At 44.9% G+C, this 15539-nt stretch overlaps 1 protein-coding gene across 18 annotated transcripts in view; it reads left to right on the top strand.

Annotated features, from left to right (window-relative positions):
- CNGB1 (cyclic nucleotide gated channel subunit beta 1) overlaps positions 1-15231 on the top strand; it is a 77173-nt gene extending 61942 nt beyond the window's left edge. For all 18 annotated transcript variants that reach the window (XM_058154735.1, XM_058154742.1, XM_058154745.1 and 15 more), the window contains 13 exons: positions 137-345; positions 722-772; positions 1317-1403; positions 1639-1703; positions 2951-3073; positions 3158-3299; positions 5160-5319; positions 7452-7549; positions 7633-7716; positions 9432-9550; positions 11288-11434; positions 12766-12940; positions 13760-15231. In XM_058154735.1, coding sequence (XP_058010718.1) covers positions 137-345; positions 722-772; positions 1317-1403; positions 1639-1703; positions 2951-3073; positions 3158-3299; positions 5160-5319; positions 7452-7549; positions 7633-7716; positions 9432-9550; positions 11288-11434; positions 12766-12940; positions 13760-13963 — 1664 coding nt within the window. In that variant the 3' untranslated portion in view covers positions 13964-15231. The remainder of the gene's footprint in view (positions 1-136; positions 346-721; positions 773-1316; positions 1404-1638; positions 1704-2950; positions 3074-3157; positions 3300-5159; positions 5320-7451; positions 7550-7632; positions 7717-9431; positions 9551-11287; positions 11435-12765; positions 12941-13759) is intronic.
- Positions 15232-15539: the final 308 nt, after the last annotated feature.

Raw genomic sequence — 15539 nt, forward strand, 5'->3', positions numbered from 1 at the left:
TGCGAGTTGTTCTTCCCTCTTGCTCCTTCGGCAAGCAGAGGGCAAGGCTGGCTCTCCCATGAGAAGTTTGAAATGGGAATTTGAGGGAAGCTCCATGAGAGTCCTGAGTGTCTCCTGGGCTTCCTTCCTCTTCTAGATCTGATGTACGTGTTGTGGCTCTTACTTGTGGTCCTGGCGTGGAACTGGAACTGTTGGCTGATTCCGGTCCGCTGGGCTTTTCCATATCAATCACCTGAGAATGTCTATTACTGGATGGCTATTGACTACCTCTGTGATCTCATCTACTTTCTGGACATCGCCGTCTTTCAAGTCCGCCTGCAGTTTGTCTATCAAGGAGATATTATTGTAAGTGACACACAGCAAGCCAGGCCATGACTGAGTTCTGACTCTTGATTTGAGAGCTTGATACCCGAACCCACATTCATCCATAAATAAGCAGATCCGGGCTGCAGAAATCTCAATGACCACTAAGCCTTTCCCAGGATGCAGCCAAGAGGTTTATTTTAGGTTTATAACATAAGGCATCCATCTGTAAAGGGGAGGGAATCACCCCAAGTGTACACAATCTGCAAGAAGCTTCAGAAGAGCAGCTATTCTCATGTAGCAGATTTTGATACTGTGCCTGTTTCCATGCCAAGACAACATAAATCCTGCTGGCTGTGCCTCAGTCTTCCTTCTGAGTTTTGGGTGGTACCCTTTTGCATTTTCTTTCATCTTCTAGACTGATAAGAGAGCCATGAGGAAGAATTACCTGAAGTCCTATCGCTTTAAGGTATGTAGTGTTTTGTTTGGTTTACTCCTAATTAAAATGACCACTAAATCATCCAAGTGAAACAGCGATCTCCATCACAAGATCCTTAAATAATGTTCTGGACGCTGAATTCTTTGTCATAGTATAGATATTATCTGCTTTGGTGGCTGTTGTAACAAATGGCATAGAAAGTTTGCCAATGTAATTCTCATTATGTGTAGTAAAATTGTATATACTATAAATATATTATTTGGGAATATCAGGTCACTGATCTTTTGAATTATGGGGAAATGGATGAGTCTGTCTTTTTCAAAATTAGTTTCTGTTAATTGCTCTCTTTGTTTGTAAAATTTTACCATTTTAGAAACAATCGTTTTTAATCATTTTATGATCATTTTTAAAAAGTTTGCTGAAAAACGTTTATGTTATTAGGCATAATTTCTTCAGATATATACATTTTTGTTTGCAATTTTGTTTAACTTTTGCAAATGAATTACCCAGGCCGAATGCCTCTGCCTGTGGGGTTCCAGAGAGCCAAGTGCTTCCTGCCTTCTCCCTCTTTCAGATGGATGCCCTCTGCCTTCTCCCCCTGGATTTCCTGTACTTCAAGGTTGGCGTGCATCCTCTCCTGCGCTTGCCTCGCTGCCTAAAGGTGAACCCTCCTCCAGCCAGATTTCGCACCTTTAGGGGAGGGGCTGGAAAAGGAGGTGCTGGCTTCACCCTGGAGGTCAACACAGAGCAGCTCCCCAGGGATCGGTCTCTCTCCGTGCTCCCCCCCACCCAAGACTTCATCCATTGCTTCCCTGGGGAAGGTTTTTCCTTTCCTTTGTGAACTGCAGGCTGAATCTTCTCTGGAGCTCACTGGGACTTTTATTTCTTTTTCACAGTACCTGGCCTTCACTGAGTTTAACAATCGTCTTGAAGCTATTTTGAGCAAGGCCTATGTTTACAGGTGAGGTTCTGTCCTTCTGGGCAGGGTGCAGTTCAGCAGTCTCTGATGGCCCTTCCCTCACATGTCTGACTGACATGCAACCTTTCTAAAGGAAATAGCAACAACAACGAAATCTACACAATGGTTTTGTAGAATCAAACTGGACATCCACTTTATTTCCAATGCTGCAAGCCACATGGCAGCCAAAGGGCAGAGGTTTCTACTTTAAAGGCCAGCATATGGCATACTGAGGTTAACTGAACTTAAAGCAGAACTCCTTAGACAGAGTAAATAAGGCAGTTTGCGCAGGGCCACCTCTAGAAATAGCTTGGGAAGCTCGGATGACATGGAGGCTGGAGGAGCCGCTGGGAGATGGATATGTTGATCCATAAATGATTGTACATGTTTGAGCATAAACTCCAGACCAGTTTTAAAGCCTGAATATTTATACACGTACCTGAGCCTACCTGGCCTTTAGCCTCTGCCTCGGGAGGCCTTCTCCTTGCTGTGGGGTGGCATGCCCTGACTGAAAGAGTTGTGCAAAGGGAAACAAGAGAAGGAAGTCACTGGTTTTCCTGCACCCCTTTCTGAGCATTACACACACACCCCATCCCCTCATAACGTTGTGCAAGTGACTGTATGCACAGTAACTAAGGAAGGAAAGTGTTCATGACCTGCCACTCTGACCAAGGGGAGGAGGAGGAACCCCTTAAGCCCAGCAAGAGGGAAAAGGCACTGAACTTTCAGGAGCAACTTCCAGATTCAAAACAGCCCCCCCGCCACATTTGTCTGCAGACCAAAGTCAAGAAAGTCAAGATGGCAGATGTGATATGCAATTGAAGCAGTGCCTGTGTTGTGTGTTGCACAATTTACACAGTAGCCAGGCAAAGCTTTGGGTGCATTGTCATGGGGGGGTGGCATCTTTTTTTTTTAAATTTGAATTTATATCCCGCCCTTCTCCGAAGACTCAGGACGGCTTACATTGTGTAAGGCATTGTCTTGGCCCTTTGCTTGCCCTTTGCAGGCAATTTCACTATCCTGGCTGGCTGAGAAGAGCTGCCTCCAGCCACACCTGATTCCCAGTGCACCTTCTGAGGTTCCTGCTTCTTGCGTTCCCTGTGGGAGCAACGTCCTCCTGGGCAAGGGGAGGGAAGGGGGGGACTGGGGAAGCAGCAGCATTAGCAGCAGCAGAGGGGCAAAGCACAGGAAGCCTCTGGTTCTGCAGGGAGTTTAGCAGCCCCTCTTTAGCAGGGTTGTTGTTCTGGCAGAGTCGTAAGGATCACGGCCTACCTGCTCTTCAGCCTGCACCTGAATTCCTGCTTGTATTACTGGGCCTCCTCCTTCCAGGGGATCGGCTCCACCGCCTGGGTCTACGATGGCAGAGGAAACAGGTAGGTATCATGGGCAGCCGGGCAGCCGTCTCTGGAGAAGAGGGGCACAACCTTTGAATATCTCCTGTGCTTCGTCTTTGGCAGTTACATCCGCTGTTATTACTGGGCTGTCAAGACGCTCATCACCATCGGAGGGCTGCCGGAGCCCCACAACCTCTTCGAGATTGTTTTTCAGCTTCTCAATTACTTCACAGGCGTCTTTGCTTTCTCAGTGATGATCGGCCAGGTGAGCTCTCACTTCACACCTTCTGTGGGTTGCAAAAAAATGCTGCCTTCTTTTCTCATTTGCAGCACACCACCGTTTTTATGGAAGTGCCAATTTTCATCGTAAGCCATAGGCCTTGTAAGTTGAGTTGGACCTGATCTTTTGACAATTTTTATGGCAGATGTTAAACAAATCGGCATGGTCGTTGAGCAAATCCAGGTTTTCCAATGGGTGGTATTTTTTTTTGTTTTTTTTGCCAGAAATTGGCAAAAATGGTTGCAAATTGCAATCACATGTCCGCAGGACCCTTGGTCATGAATGCAGGGCGATTGCCAGGCACCTCAATTGTGATCATCTGATGTGTGTGTGTGTGTAAGGGGGGGGGAATGCAACATCGTACCTCTGGAACGAGCTACCCCCAGGGATACGCCAACTCCTTGACCTCCGGGCCTTCCGGTGTGAGTTGAAGACTCTTTTATTTCATCGTGCAGGACTGGCCTAATAGTTTTTTAATGGGGGTTTTTAGCAGTTTTTAGAATTTTCAGCCTATTTAAATTAATCTTTTAAATTTGTTTTTAATGTTTATATTTGTTGTTCTTAGCTGGCTGTAAACCTCCCTGAGTCCTTCGGGAGAAGGGTGGTATAGAAATTGAAATAATAATAATAATAATAATAATAATAATAATAATAATAATAATAATAATAATAATAATAATAATAATAATTATTATATAATTATATAATAATAATAATAATAATAATAAAAAAGGGCCACTCTTCATGACTACTGCAATGCTCTCTACATGGGGCTCCCCTTGAAGAGCACCCGGAGACTTCAGCTAGTTCAGAATGCGGCTGCGCGGGTTATTGAGGGAGCGACTCGGAGCTCCCACATAACACCTATCCTGCGCAGACTGCACTGGCTACGTGTGGTTATCGGGGTGCGCTTCAAGGTATTGGTTACCACCTTTAAAGCGCTCCATGGCTTAGGACCGGGCTATCTACGGGACCGTCTACTGCCGGCTTCTATCTCCCATCGTCCGGTACGCTCCCACAGAGAGGGACTCCTCAGGGTGCCGTCAGCCAAACAGTGTCGACTGGCGGCCCCCAGGGGGAGGGCCTTCTCTGTGGGAGCTCCGACCCTGTGGAACGAACTTCCCCTCGGACTCCGACAATTACCTGACCTTAAGACCTTTCGCCGCGAACTTAAAACTTATTTATTTCATATGGCTGGACTAGCCTGATTTTTATTTTTATTAGATGGGTTTTTAAAATTGTGTTATTTTATAGGGGAGTATGTTTTTAACGTTTTGGGCATTTAAATCAGTTTTTTAAGGGTTGTTTTAAATTATTGTGTGTATTTATATTTTATCTGCCTGTTCACCGCCCTGAGTCCTTCGGGAGAAGGGCGGTATACAAATTAAAATATTATTATTATTATTATTATTATTATTTAATGATAGTTCAAAGTTATAATGGTCTCAAAAAATGTGATTTATGACCTGTACTTATACTTAAGAATAATAATAATAATAATAATAATAATAATAATAATAATAATAATAATAATAATAATAATAATTATTCTTAAGTATAAGTACAGGTCATAAATCACATTTTTTGAGACCATTATAACTTTGAACTATCATTAAATGAAGAGTGGCCCTTCAGATATTGTGTCCCAGCCCAACAAAAACAAGGCAGATTCTCAGCCTGTCAGGTTTAGCTTTTCAGGTGCATCTAATGGGTTCCATCTCAGCACCGGAGGCCTTTTGGGCATCTGAATCACCTGCCGTATCCCAGGGAATCCCAGTCATGACTGTGGGCAACGTGGAATAATGTCCTTCCATCCATTTGCTCTTTCCTTTAAATCCTATACAGATGAGGGATGTTGTGGGTGCTGCCACAGCAGGACAATCGTACTATCGGAGCTGCATGGATAATACTGTAAAGTATATGGCTTTGTACAGAATTCCCCGTTCGGTTCAGAACAGAATCAAAACTTGGTATGAATACACTTGGCATTCCCAAGGCATGCTGGGTAAGTACCTTACTTTCAGAGACAAAAGGATTTCTTTGGTCTTTCTCTGTTGTGCAATTGCAATTATTGGTGGTTGCAAGTGGAGCTATAAAGTCAAGATGGCGGTTGTCATGGCAACCCTAAGTCCTGCTCATTTTTTTATGTGCATCATAATGTTGCTGCCATCTTGGCTTTTTGATCCTCCCTGGCAAACTCTCCTTGCTGCAGACTAGCTATAGCATGAAATGCATTCGAACCTCAAATCTGCGCATTTAAGCAAACCCTGAGAGCAGGAACTGGAAGGGAAAGCAGTTTTCTCCTTCCTCCCCAGTCTGGATCAACAGGCTTCCCAGCTGTTCTGATTGTCAGCTGAGGCAGGAAGCCCCTGCCGGGGGTCCAGTGAACCTGCAGGAGTGGTTCTTGTCCTGAGAACCAGATTAGCAGAGTTGTAAGGGACCTTGTAGTTCATCTAGTCCAACCCCCCACCCAAGCAGGAGACCCTACACCATTTCTGACAAATGGCAGTCCAGTCTCTTCTTGAAAGCCTCCAGTGGTGAAGCTCCCGCAACTTCCAAAGGCAACTTCTGTTCCACGGTTTGATTGTTCTCACTGTCAGAAAATTCCTCCTTATTTCCAGGTTGAATCTCTCCTCCTTCAGTTTCCATCCATTGTTCCTTGTCTGGCCTTCGGGTGCTTTGGAAAATAGCTTGACCCCCTTCCTCTCTGTGGCAGCCCTCCCAAATATTGGAAGACTGCTTTCATGTCTCCCCTGGTCCTTCTCTTCACTAGACCAGCCATGTCTGGTTCCTGCAATGGTTCATCCTATGTTTTAGTCACTCCCCTATCCCAGTTTTTAAAAAACACGTTCCCCTTGCCTGTTCTGGAGACGGTTCTTCCTCTGTAGGGTTAGATCCACCGTTTGAAGATGCCTTCTTATCCTCAGGTGACACAGAATCTTGGGGAAGCTGCATGGCTTAGAAAAGTGGTTGACCATCTTTTGGCTGTGGGTGGGGAGCTGTTCTCTGCAGTGATTCTTTTAATCCCTGCAGGATTCCTGTAATGGGATGCCGCCCTCGATAATGGCGCAGAAGCTCCCAGCAATGCAAAATTCTGGTCAATTTTCTAAATTGTGCCACTGAGACAAACAGCCTGGCCCTCGCCTTTCTTATTCACACGTGAAGGCTGTAGGCTCAGGGCTCAAAGGATCCTCTGAGAATTCATTCTCCACTTTCCATTTATCACCTGTGAAAGAGTCGCTGTTGCTGTTTGCTGAGAAGAGTCACAGAGACACTTTGGGGTACAGCTGAAAACATTTTATTTGCACAAGCTGGGGAAAATACTTCTTGTGCCGCCTGGCATTCCCTTTTCATCTCGTTTTCTGGAAGGGGTGCAATGGCTCAGTGGTAAGGATGCTTGACAGCCTAGGTTTGAGACCTGAGAGTCAGGCAAAGGGATGAGCTCCCGTCACTCGCCCCAGGTCCTGCCTATCTAGCAGTTCGAAAGCCTGCAAATGCAAGAAGAGTAGCAGGTACCATTTTGGTGGGAAGCTAACAGTGTTTCACGCACCTTTGGCGTATAGTCATGTTGGCCACATGACCATAGAAATGTCTTCGGCTAATGCTGGCTGTTTGGCTAAGAAAGTGAGATGAGCATTATCCCATAGAATTGGACAGGGAAAACTTTACCTTATTGTAGTGCACATCCAATATACTGTATGACATTAAAATTCTTCTTGGGGTGAAAATGTTATTTAAAATAATAATTTAAGGCGATAATACAAGATGCCTTTAGAGGCAGGCCTTACTTGGCCTCCTCTGCTCCCTAAACTGAGGGAGCATTTTGAGCAGTGGGGGGAGGGGAAGTAGATATCCAGCTTTTAGCTCCCTCCCTCCAGTTGGCACAGTAATCTTGTTCTCTGCCCATCACCTGAGAATTGGCTGAACTCACACCCCGACCCACTGCAGGGTAGGGTCTTCTGGAGGCAAAAAGAGCTGCCAACCTTGAGAAGCTTCTGATCCATTCCCATGCGAGCAAATGCAAGGCTGCTCAGGCTGGGGGATTCAGGGATGGGGCTCATCACCGATACCCCGGCCCCATTCGCTCCCTCTGGACCATGAGTCCAGAAGACAAGCTGTTCTCTCCCCCACTTGCAGATGAATCAGAGCTGCTCACACAGCTGCCCGACAAGATGAAGCTGGACATCGCCATCGATGTAAACTACAGCATTGTGAGCAAAGTGCCACTCTTCCAGGTACTGCCAGCTGTCCTGAGGCTCCTCTTTCTTACCTGGCCAGAAGAGCAGAGTCCAAGCCTTCTTTCCTTCCTTTGGGGCAGGGCTGTGACCGGCAAATGATTTTTGACATGCTGAAGCGGCTGCGATCTGTGGTGTACTTGCCTAACGACTACGTGTGCAAAAAGGTAACCAGCGAGCAATGCTGCAGCACAATTCAGTCACGCTGGTAAGGGAGGTTCCAGGCATGGAGAGGAGGTTCTTCCATCACCTGCTCTCCCCGTTGTGCTTTTTTTGGATAATGTCACTGAAGCCGATACAAAGAGGGCTCTCCGGGATGTTTGCTTTTAAGTGTGGGAATGTCAGTGGAGCTAGATGCTTGGTTGGGGTAGCCAAATCTAATTGGCCATCATCACAGCCGTTACATGATTCCTAGTTATTGGATGTCAGGCACTAAAATAATGGCAAAACAGAAGTAGCAGAGCTAAAAAATACACACAGGTTTTGGAGGAAGAGCTTGGTTTCTTTAAAAGGGAATTCATTTCTTCCTTTTCCTCTGAAAATCAGAAGTCACGAAGGAAAATAGGACAAAAAACATCAAATGGAGGATTATCTCCAAATATACAAATATGGGGGATTATTCATTTTCCTGGTCATTATTTGCCACTTAGTTGCTGACCCTAAATTCACAAGAATGAAGAAATGGCAAATTAGCTCCTTTCCTGTCTAAGTGGGAAGCCAGTCTTGGTGTCAGACAATATTCAACCCAGAAATTTTCTTCTCGGACTAGATAGGATAACTTCTCCAGGACCTACATTGGGAAGGATGGGAGCTCAGCCGTTTTCCTTTAAGACTGCACTGTCTCTTTAAGCCTCCCTAAGCCTTAAATTGCTCTGATAACACCTCCCTTATTAAAACCTCTGCCCCAGCCCACAGAAATACTGCATTTCCACTTTGCAACTTTGTAATTTCAAGGCAACTCAGCTCAAAGTCACCTTGAATCTCGAGATGGGTGGCAAAGGAAAGCAAAGGTAGAATCAATGGTCGTAGGTGCCTTGGGTGCAATCCCAAAACAACTGGAGCACCATTAGGATTGACAAATTCACCATCAATTGCAAAAGGTGGTTTTACACAGAACGGCTTACATCCTACGACAGTATCTGTAATACCATTAAACATCCACATCCCAAGTCTTTGGGAAGGAGGGATAAAATAGGGGGACAAAAATGCCAAATCCAGTCTGAACACCTGGTTGACTGCGATGAGCAGTAATAATAATTTGCGTAAAAAATTTTTTAAAAAAAGTTATCCCAATTTTTTTTTTTTAATTTTGTCACAACAGTATATACAATCATCAACATAAACAATAATTCATCATGAGAGAAAAAGTATATATAAGTAAAAGTATAAGTAAAAGTATGCATATAATACTATAATGAAGAGAACAACAGGACAGGAACGGTAGGCACTTTTTTTTTTTATTTGCATTTATATCCCGCCCTTCTCCGAAGACTCAGGGCGGCTTACAGTGTGTAAGGCAATAGTCTCATTCTATTTGTATATTTACAAAGTCAACTTATTGCCCCCCCAACAATCTGGGTCCTCATTTTACCTACCTTATAAAGGATGGAAGGCTGAGCACTTTTGTGCTCTTATGCACGCCCCTTATAGTCCTCTTAGGAATGGGGTGAGGTCAATAGTAGACAGTTTTTGGTTGAAGATTTTGGGGTTTGGAGTTTATTTTATTTATTTTATTTTATTTTATTTATTTTATTTGGGGTTTATTCTTCCCTTTGAATCTCTTTGGAGGGCAACCTTAATGAAGCTGCACAACTCTGCAGAGCCAAAGGAGCCAAAGGGAAAGAACTGCTCAGATCCATTTTTTCCTTCATTTTCCCTTCAGGGAGAGATCGGCCGCGAGATGTACATCATTCAGGTGGGACAAGTCCAAGTGCTTGGAGGACCGGATGGGAAAACGGTGCTGGTGACACTGAAAGCCGGCTCCGTGTTTGGAGAAATAAGGTCAGGTGTTCCTTTCCGCTTCTCTGCTGCATTTCTCTTCCACCTTTTCTCTGAGGCTCAGCGGAGCTTCTTCCCCAACGGCATTTCACAGCAACAAGTCTGTGAGTTGCCAGGTCCAGCGTGGGCCAGGAGGGCAACCATCTTCTGACTCTCCCCTTCCAATTCCAGCATCTAAGCCTCCAGACTCTTCTTTGGGCAGCTCATCTCAAAACATAGTTTATGTGAGCAACCCTTGATGGAGGCAATAACCAGGAACCCGTGATGCTGCTGCTCCCCATGGCTTTCCAGGCAAAACGAAAGGTTCTAGCAGCTTGATCTGCTGTGGGAGGAAGTGCCTCTCCATCACCAGAGGAGCCGTTCTGTAGACAGTCTTGCCGTCTCCAAAGGCTCAGCTCCTGGGGTGCAAGAGGGGCTCCCCCCAGGAAAGTGTACTTAATCCCGTATCTCCATTATCAGAAAAATACAAAGACACAGCCTTTCACTTACCCTTTAATAGTTAATTTTAATGTTTGCTTTTTAAACTTAAAAGCTGCCTTGAGTATTTATGCAAGTAGAGAAAGGCAGGAGATAAACCTAATTTATTTATTTATTTATTTATTTATTTATTCATATTTGTATACCGCCCTATCTCCCGAAGGACTCAGGGCGGTTCACAGGCAAATAAAACATTTATGTACAAATTAAGATAACCATTAAAAAACTTATTCTAATGCCAAATAATTAAAAATATAAATATAAATATTAAAACCAATTTAAAACCCCTATAAATTTAAAATCTAGGCCAGTCCTGCACAGATGAATAAATATGTCTTGAGCTCGCGACGGAAGGTTCGGAGGTCCGGAAGTTGATGGAGTCCTGGGGGGAGTTCGTTCCAGAGGGTGGGAGCCCCACAGAGAAGGCCCTTCCCCTGGGCATCGCCAGACGACACTGCCTAGCTGACGGCACCCTGAGGAGTCCCTCTCTGTGAGAGCGCACGGGTCGGTGAGAGGTATTCGGTAGCAGCAGGCGGTCCCGTAGATAACCCGGCCCTATGCCATGAAGCGCTTTGAAGGTGGTTACCAAAACCTTGAAGCGCACCCGGAAAGCCACAGGTAGCCAGTGCAGTCTGCGCAGGATTGGTGTCATACGGGAGCCACGGGGGGCTCCCTCTATAACCCGCGCAGCCGCATTCTGAACTAACTGCAGCCTCAGGTTGCCCTTCAATAAATACTTGAATATACTTGAATACTTGAAAATAAATACTTGAATGAAGCTACACTGACTCAAACAATCTTGCCTGGAGAAAACCAGTCTTGGTAGCTGGAATTAATAGGGAGAAACTGAGGGAAATGAAATCTTGCCATGGCCATTCTTAGATATTGGGCAAAATAGCCTTTATTAGCCTGCACCCTGGATGACTTCCAAGAGTTAAAAGGTTTAACCACTGGCAGCAAAGACTCTAAGATCTTGGTTAAGCTTCTGAGTTCCATTTCTCCCCACAAATCTTGGATGCTTTTTTCCCACCTCCTGCTCCGGTTACCTTGAGGCTGCGTGAGCATCACGGCCTGGCACAGTGGTTTTGTACTATCGGATTGAAGAAATGTTTGGATTACTGGATCTTACATTGGTTTAGTTGTTATTGAATGACAGTCTTGGAAGATTCGGTGGAGGCAGGTAGAATGAAGTTGCTGCCCCTTTCTGTGGAATAGGAGAGGAGAAATTGGCTGCTGAGTTTGTATTTTTGCTGTTTCTATTAGTTTACTGGCTGTGGGAGGTGGAAATCGGCGTACTGCTAATGTTGTGGCACATGGATTTACTAACCTTTTCATTCTGGATAAGAAGGATTTGAATGAAATTCTGGTGCACTATCCGGAGTCCCAAAAGCTGCTGCGGAAGAAAGCCAGGTGAGATGTAGGATGATCAAAGGTTTATTTTAATCGATTAATCAGTTTGGTCTCCCTTCTACGGCATGCCAGTCAATCCAATTCCGAGAGGCTCGTGCTGGCTGATGTGCGATGGGAGCCATGTCTGTGGTCAGAATCAGTTGGTGGTGAAATATGGGCTCTCCTGCCTGGCCTGACCTGGTCTGGCTTTGTGTGGTCTGGTCTCCTCTCTCCTCCTCAACTTTTCCCTTCCCTCCAGCCTTCCCTTCCTCTGCTATCCTCTCTTCACCTCTCCTCTGGGCGTTGGGTTGAGTTTTTCCCTGGAAATCTGTCATGAGGACCCTCTTCTCCTCCTGGGGTAACTTTCTTGCCCACGAATACATGGCTCTGCCTAACACAGTTCAGATAATGGGCAAATATTCGGCCCTTCAGGTTTTATTTTGTTCCCCATGCCTGCTGTGAAACAAGACAAATTTGGAGAACGGGTTCTCTACTGGTCAGGGAAAGGACTAACAGATTAAGACACGGAAAGGATTCAATATATGAATGGCAGTGAATGAGTCATATTTAAGAGTTTGACAGCACTATGAGAGGCTACGATTCATTTCAGATGGTATTTAAATTATTTTCTTCAATTATCCAAGTTTTAATATCTTTGATGATTTCTCCAATTTTATGGAAATGACAAGGCTGCTCTTGATTGGAACAATTCTATGGACTACCACAGCTTTCATATGAGGTTTGACCATACAGCTCTTTGCCCTGAGAGTTTTAAGTGGGAAATTGTTGTTGTTAGTTGCGAAGTCATGTCCGACCCATCACGATCCCATGGACAACGTTCCTCCAGGTCTTCCTGTCCTCTACCATCCTCTGGAGTCCATTTAAGCTCACACCTACTGCTTCAGTGACTCCATCCAGCCACCTCATTCTCTGTCATCCCCTTCTTCTTTTGCCCTCAATCTTTCCCAGCATTAGGCTCTTCTCGAGTGGGAAATAGACCTTCCTATGTTTTCTTGCTGCAGACACTGCACAATGCTTTTCATTAATTAAAGAATTAATTAAATGTGCCACACGTCTCACTATCCAGAGTGATTCCTGGGACTCACATGGGGCACTCATCATCCGGAAGGGCCTCCCATTTGTCACTTTAAAAGGAAACTCCAAAACACATTTGCTTGGAAGCAAACACATTTTGCTTCCAAGAAGCAAAAACACATTTTAGAAAAGGAGCCTCTGAAGGAAGATTAGACAAGGGCTATGATATTCACACAGTTATTCTGTTGCATTCACACATGTAATTTATTCTCACAGATCTGGCCAGTTTCCAACACTATGCTTTTCTTCCTTTCTAGACGAATGCTGAAGAACAACACCAAGCCCAAAGAAGAGAAGGGGCTCCCCATCATCCCAGCCAGAGCTGGGACCCCCAAGCTCTTGCAAGCTGCCCTGATGGCTGCAGGGAGAATGAGGGGCAAGGGCAGACTGGCTCACCTCCGCTGGAAACTGAAGGAGCTGAAGGCAATCCAGGTGTGCTTGAAACCCTCCAAGCGGCCTGGCGAGAGAGGAGCATTGTGGAAATCTGCCAGGGAAGGCTGGGGTGGGCTGAGCAGGAACCAGGTAGCCTTCTTCACCTTTGGCTTGGTCCACTAATGGATCTAATTGCTACAACTTTTAAATCATGGTTGTGGCTCAGCAAGCCAAACATTTATAAACCATGGCTCAAGCATATAACATGAACCCAGAAAATTGCAGCTTGTACAGTAAACCCCTGGGGGACACCAAGATGGGGAAAATGGCTTATGGCACTCTGGAGGAAATCATAGCTGAACCTTGAATGGGTAGTTTCATGAGATGAGAAGGAAGTTCCCATCATTTGGAGCTGGTGGGTACCTATATTGGGACTGCATGTCAGGTGCTTTTCACAAAACAGCTTAGCATGGCCAGTCCCAAATAACCATTGACCGGGATGATGCCGATGATTCTTTACTTTACCCCCATCAGCCATTAAGGTGGATTCCACCACATTTGTTCCTCTTGATTGTTTTGTGAGCAAATCTTTTGTGGCGCTGGCTGAGGTCAATTTTATCTTCTAGGAATACTTCTGCTGCTCAATGCAGGATTCCAGTTCCCGTGTCAATCTCATTTTAATTAAATGAGCAAACTCAAGTCAGCTGAGCAGGGAACCAAGTGGGTGATACATTCATGCCCACGGACATGGCTCTGGGGCCCTGTCTAGAAGATTGGACTCTAGAACTAAGATGTTGCTTCCCCCAGTTTTAAGGCAAGCATCTTTTTTCCTATCAAGGCCCTTTATACGATTCCCAATCAAACTGACTTTTCTTTCAGGCTGCCAGTTCCACACCAATTGTCCCCAAGTCACCAGCTAGCCATGTTTCACTAGCTGGTTCCCCCAAGCCCAACGACTGCGGAACAGAGACGAAGATCTGCAAGAGTCCCAACCATCCTTTTCGGATTTCCATGAGTCCAGCCCGGACTGGGGATGAAGAGGTTCTCTCAGTGGAAGTCTTAGAAAAAGAGGATCCTAAGTAGAAGAACCAGATGAGCCTCCATATCTTGCAAGTCTTTGCTGGTCGCATTTGCTTGGATTGTGCAGCCATTCAAAATAATCTCTACTATTAAGAACAAAGTGGGCTGAGATTGAGTCTTGGCAATTAAGAGACCCCTATAATTTTTTACATTTTATTTAGAGAACCAATTTGGTGTCATGGCTAAGATATCAGGCTAGAAACAGGAGACTGTGACTTTTAGTTTCACTTTAGGCACAAAACCAGTTGGGTGACCCTGGGCCAGTCACTCTGTCTCAGCCCTCGGAAGAAGGTAATGGCAAACCACTCCTAAAAAACCTTGCCAAGAAAACTGCAGGGACTTGTCCAGAGTCTGTGAGAATTGGACATGACTGAAGGAGGAAAATAAACTTTTTTACACACCGAGCTATTTAACTATCTTTAGAAAATTACAGCAAAAATCCAAGAGAAATTAGAGCAAGTGAAATCTCTTATTAAGCTTATTGCCTTTTTATAGGTTCGAAATATACAGTAAATATATTGGTTCTAAATGTAGAGTAAATATATTTGATTTGTTTAAAACACCTTCTGTTGTGTGTCTTTTAATGTATTGCACAGCACAAAAATCCAAAAAAAAAGTGTGTTAGAAAGAGTAGAAAACAGCATTGATAAGAACATCTACACACAGTAGTAGAAGATGCAGGCCACATAGAAGCTAAGATTGATTATAGGCTACCAAGTCATTTCCACCACATAGTAGAAGGAAAAGATTCATAATATTGACGTTTTCCCTTCAGTGACTCCGTGGTATTGGCTTACTGACTTGAAGATGAAATGAAACAAGAATTGCAGCTGGAGAAATATTAATTTGAAAGAATTTCCGTGGATGCATCACAAGCCCCGAATGTCTGTCTCAGATCAATTGTTCAGTTTATTAGCCATCTCCAGATTTTTGTCATTCAATCTCCGGCTGCTGAAACCGCCCCAAAGGCCCCTCGTAAGCTCCCCCGCGCTCCCTCTGCCCCACGCCGGCGAGGCCGGAAGCCGCCGACGCCTGAGCCCTCCAACCAGCAGCCGCAGCCACGAACCGGAACTCCACGTTGCCTAAAAGGCTGGCAAGCTTCGAGTCCAGCTTCGGGGCCGCCGCCCGAGAGGGCTGACTTCCTCACTCGGAGGCCAAGAGGGCAGCGCCGGTTCGCGGCCGCTTCTCCCGGAGCGGCTGGGCTCGGCACCGCTCCTAAAGCTGGCACTGGGTCCTCAGAGCAGAGATTCAATACTACTACTACTACCACCACCACCACTACTACTACTACTAGAATAGAATAGAATAGAATAGAATTTTATTGGCCAAGTGTGATTGGACACACAAGGAATTTGTCTTGGTGCATATGCTCTCAGTGTACATAAAAGAAAAGATACCTTCATCAAGGTACAACATTTACAACACAATTGATGATCAATATATCAAAATAAATCATAAGGATTGACAGCAACAAATTATAGTCATACAGTCATAAGTGGAAAGAGATTGGTGGTGGGAACTATGAAACGATTAATAGTAGTGCAGATTCAGTAAATAGTCTGACAGTGTTGCGGGAATT

This window comes from Ahaetulla prasina, chromosome 12 (genome assembly GCF_028640845.1).
Source record: "Ahaetulla prasina isolate Xishuangbanna chromosome 12, ASM2864084v1, whole genome shotgun sequence".
Taxonomy (NCBI): Eukaryota; Metazoa; Chordata; class Lepidosauria; order Squamata; family Colubridae; genus Ahaetulla; species Ahaetulla prasina.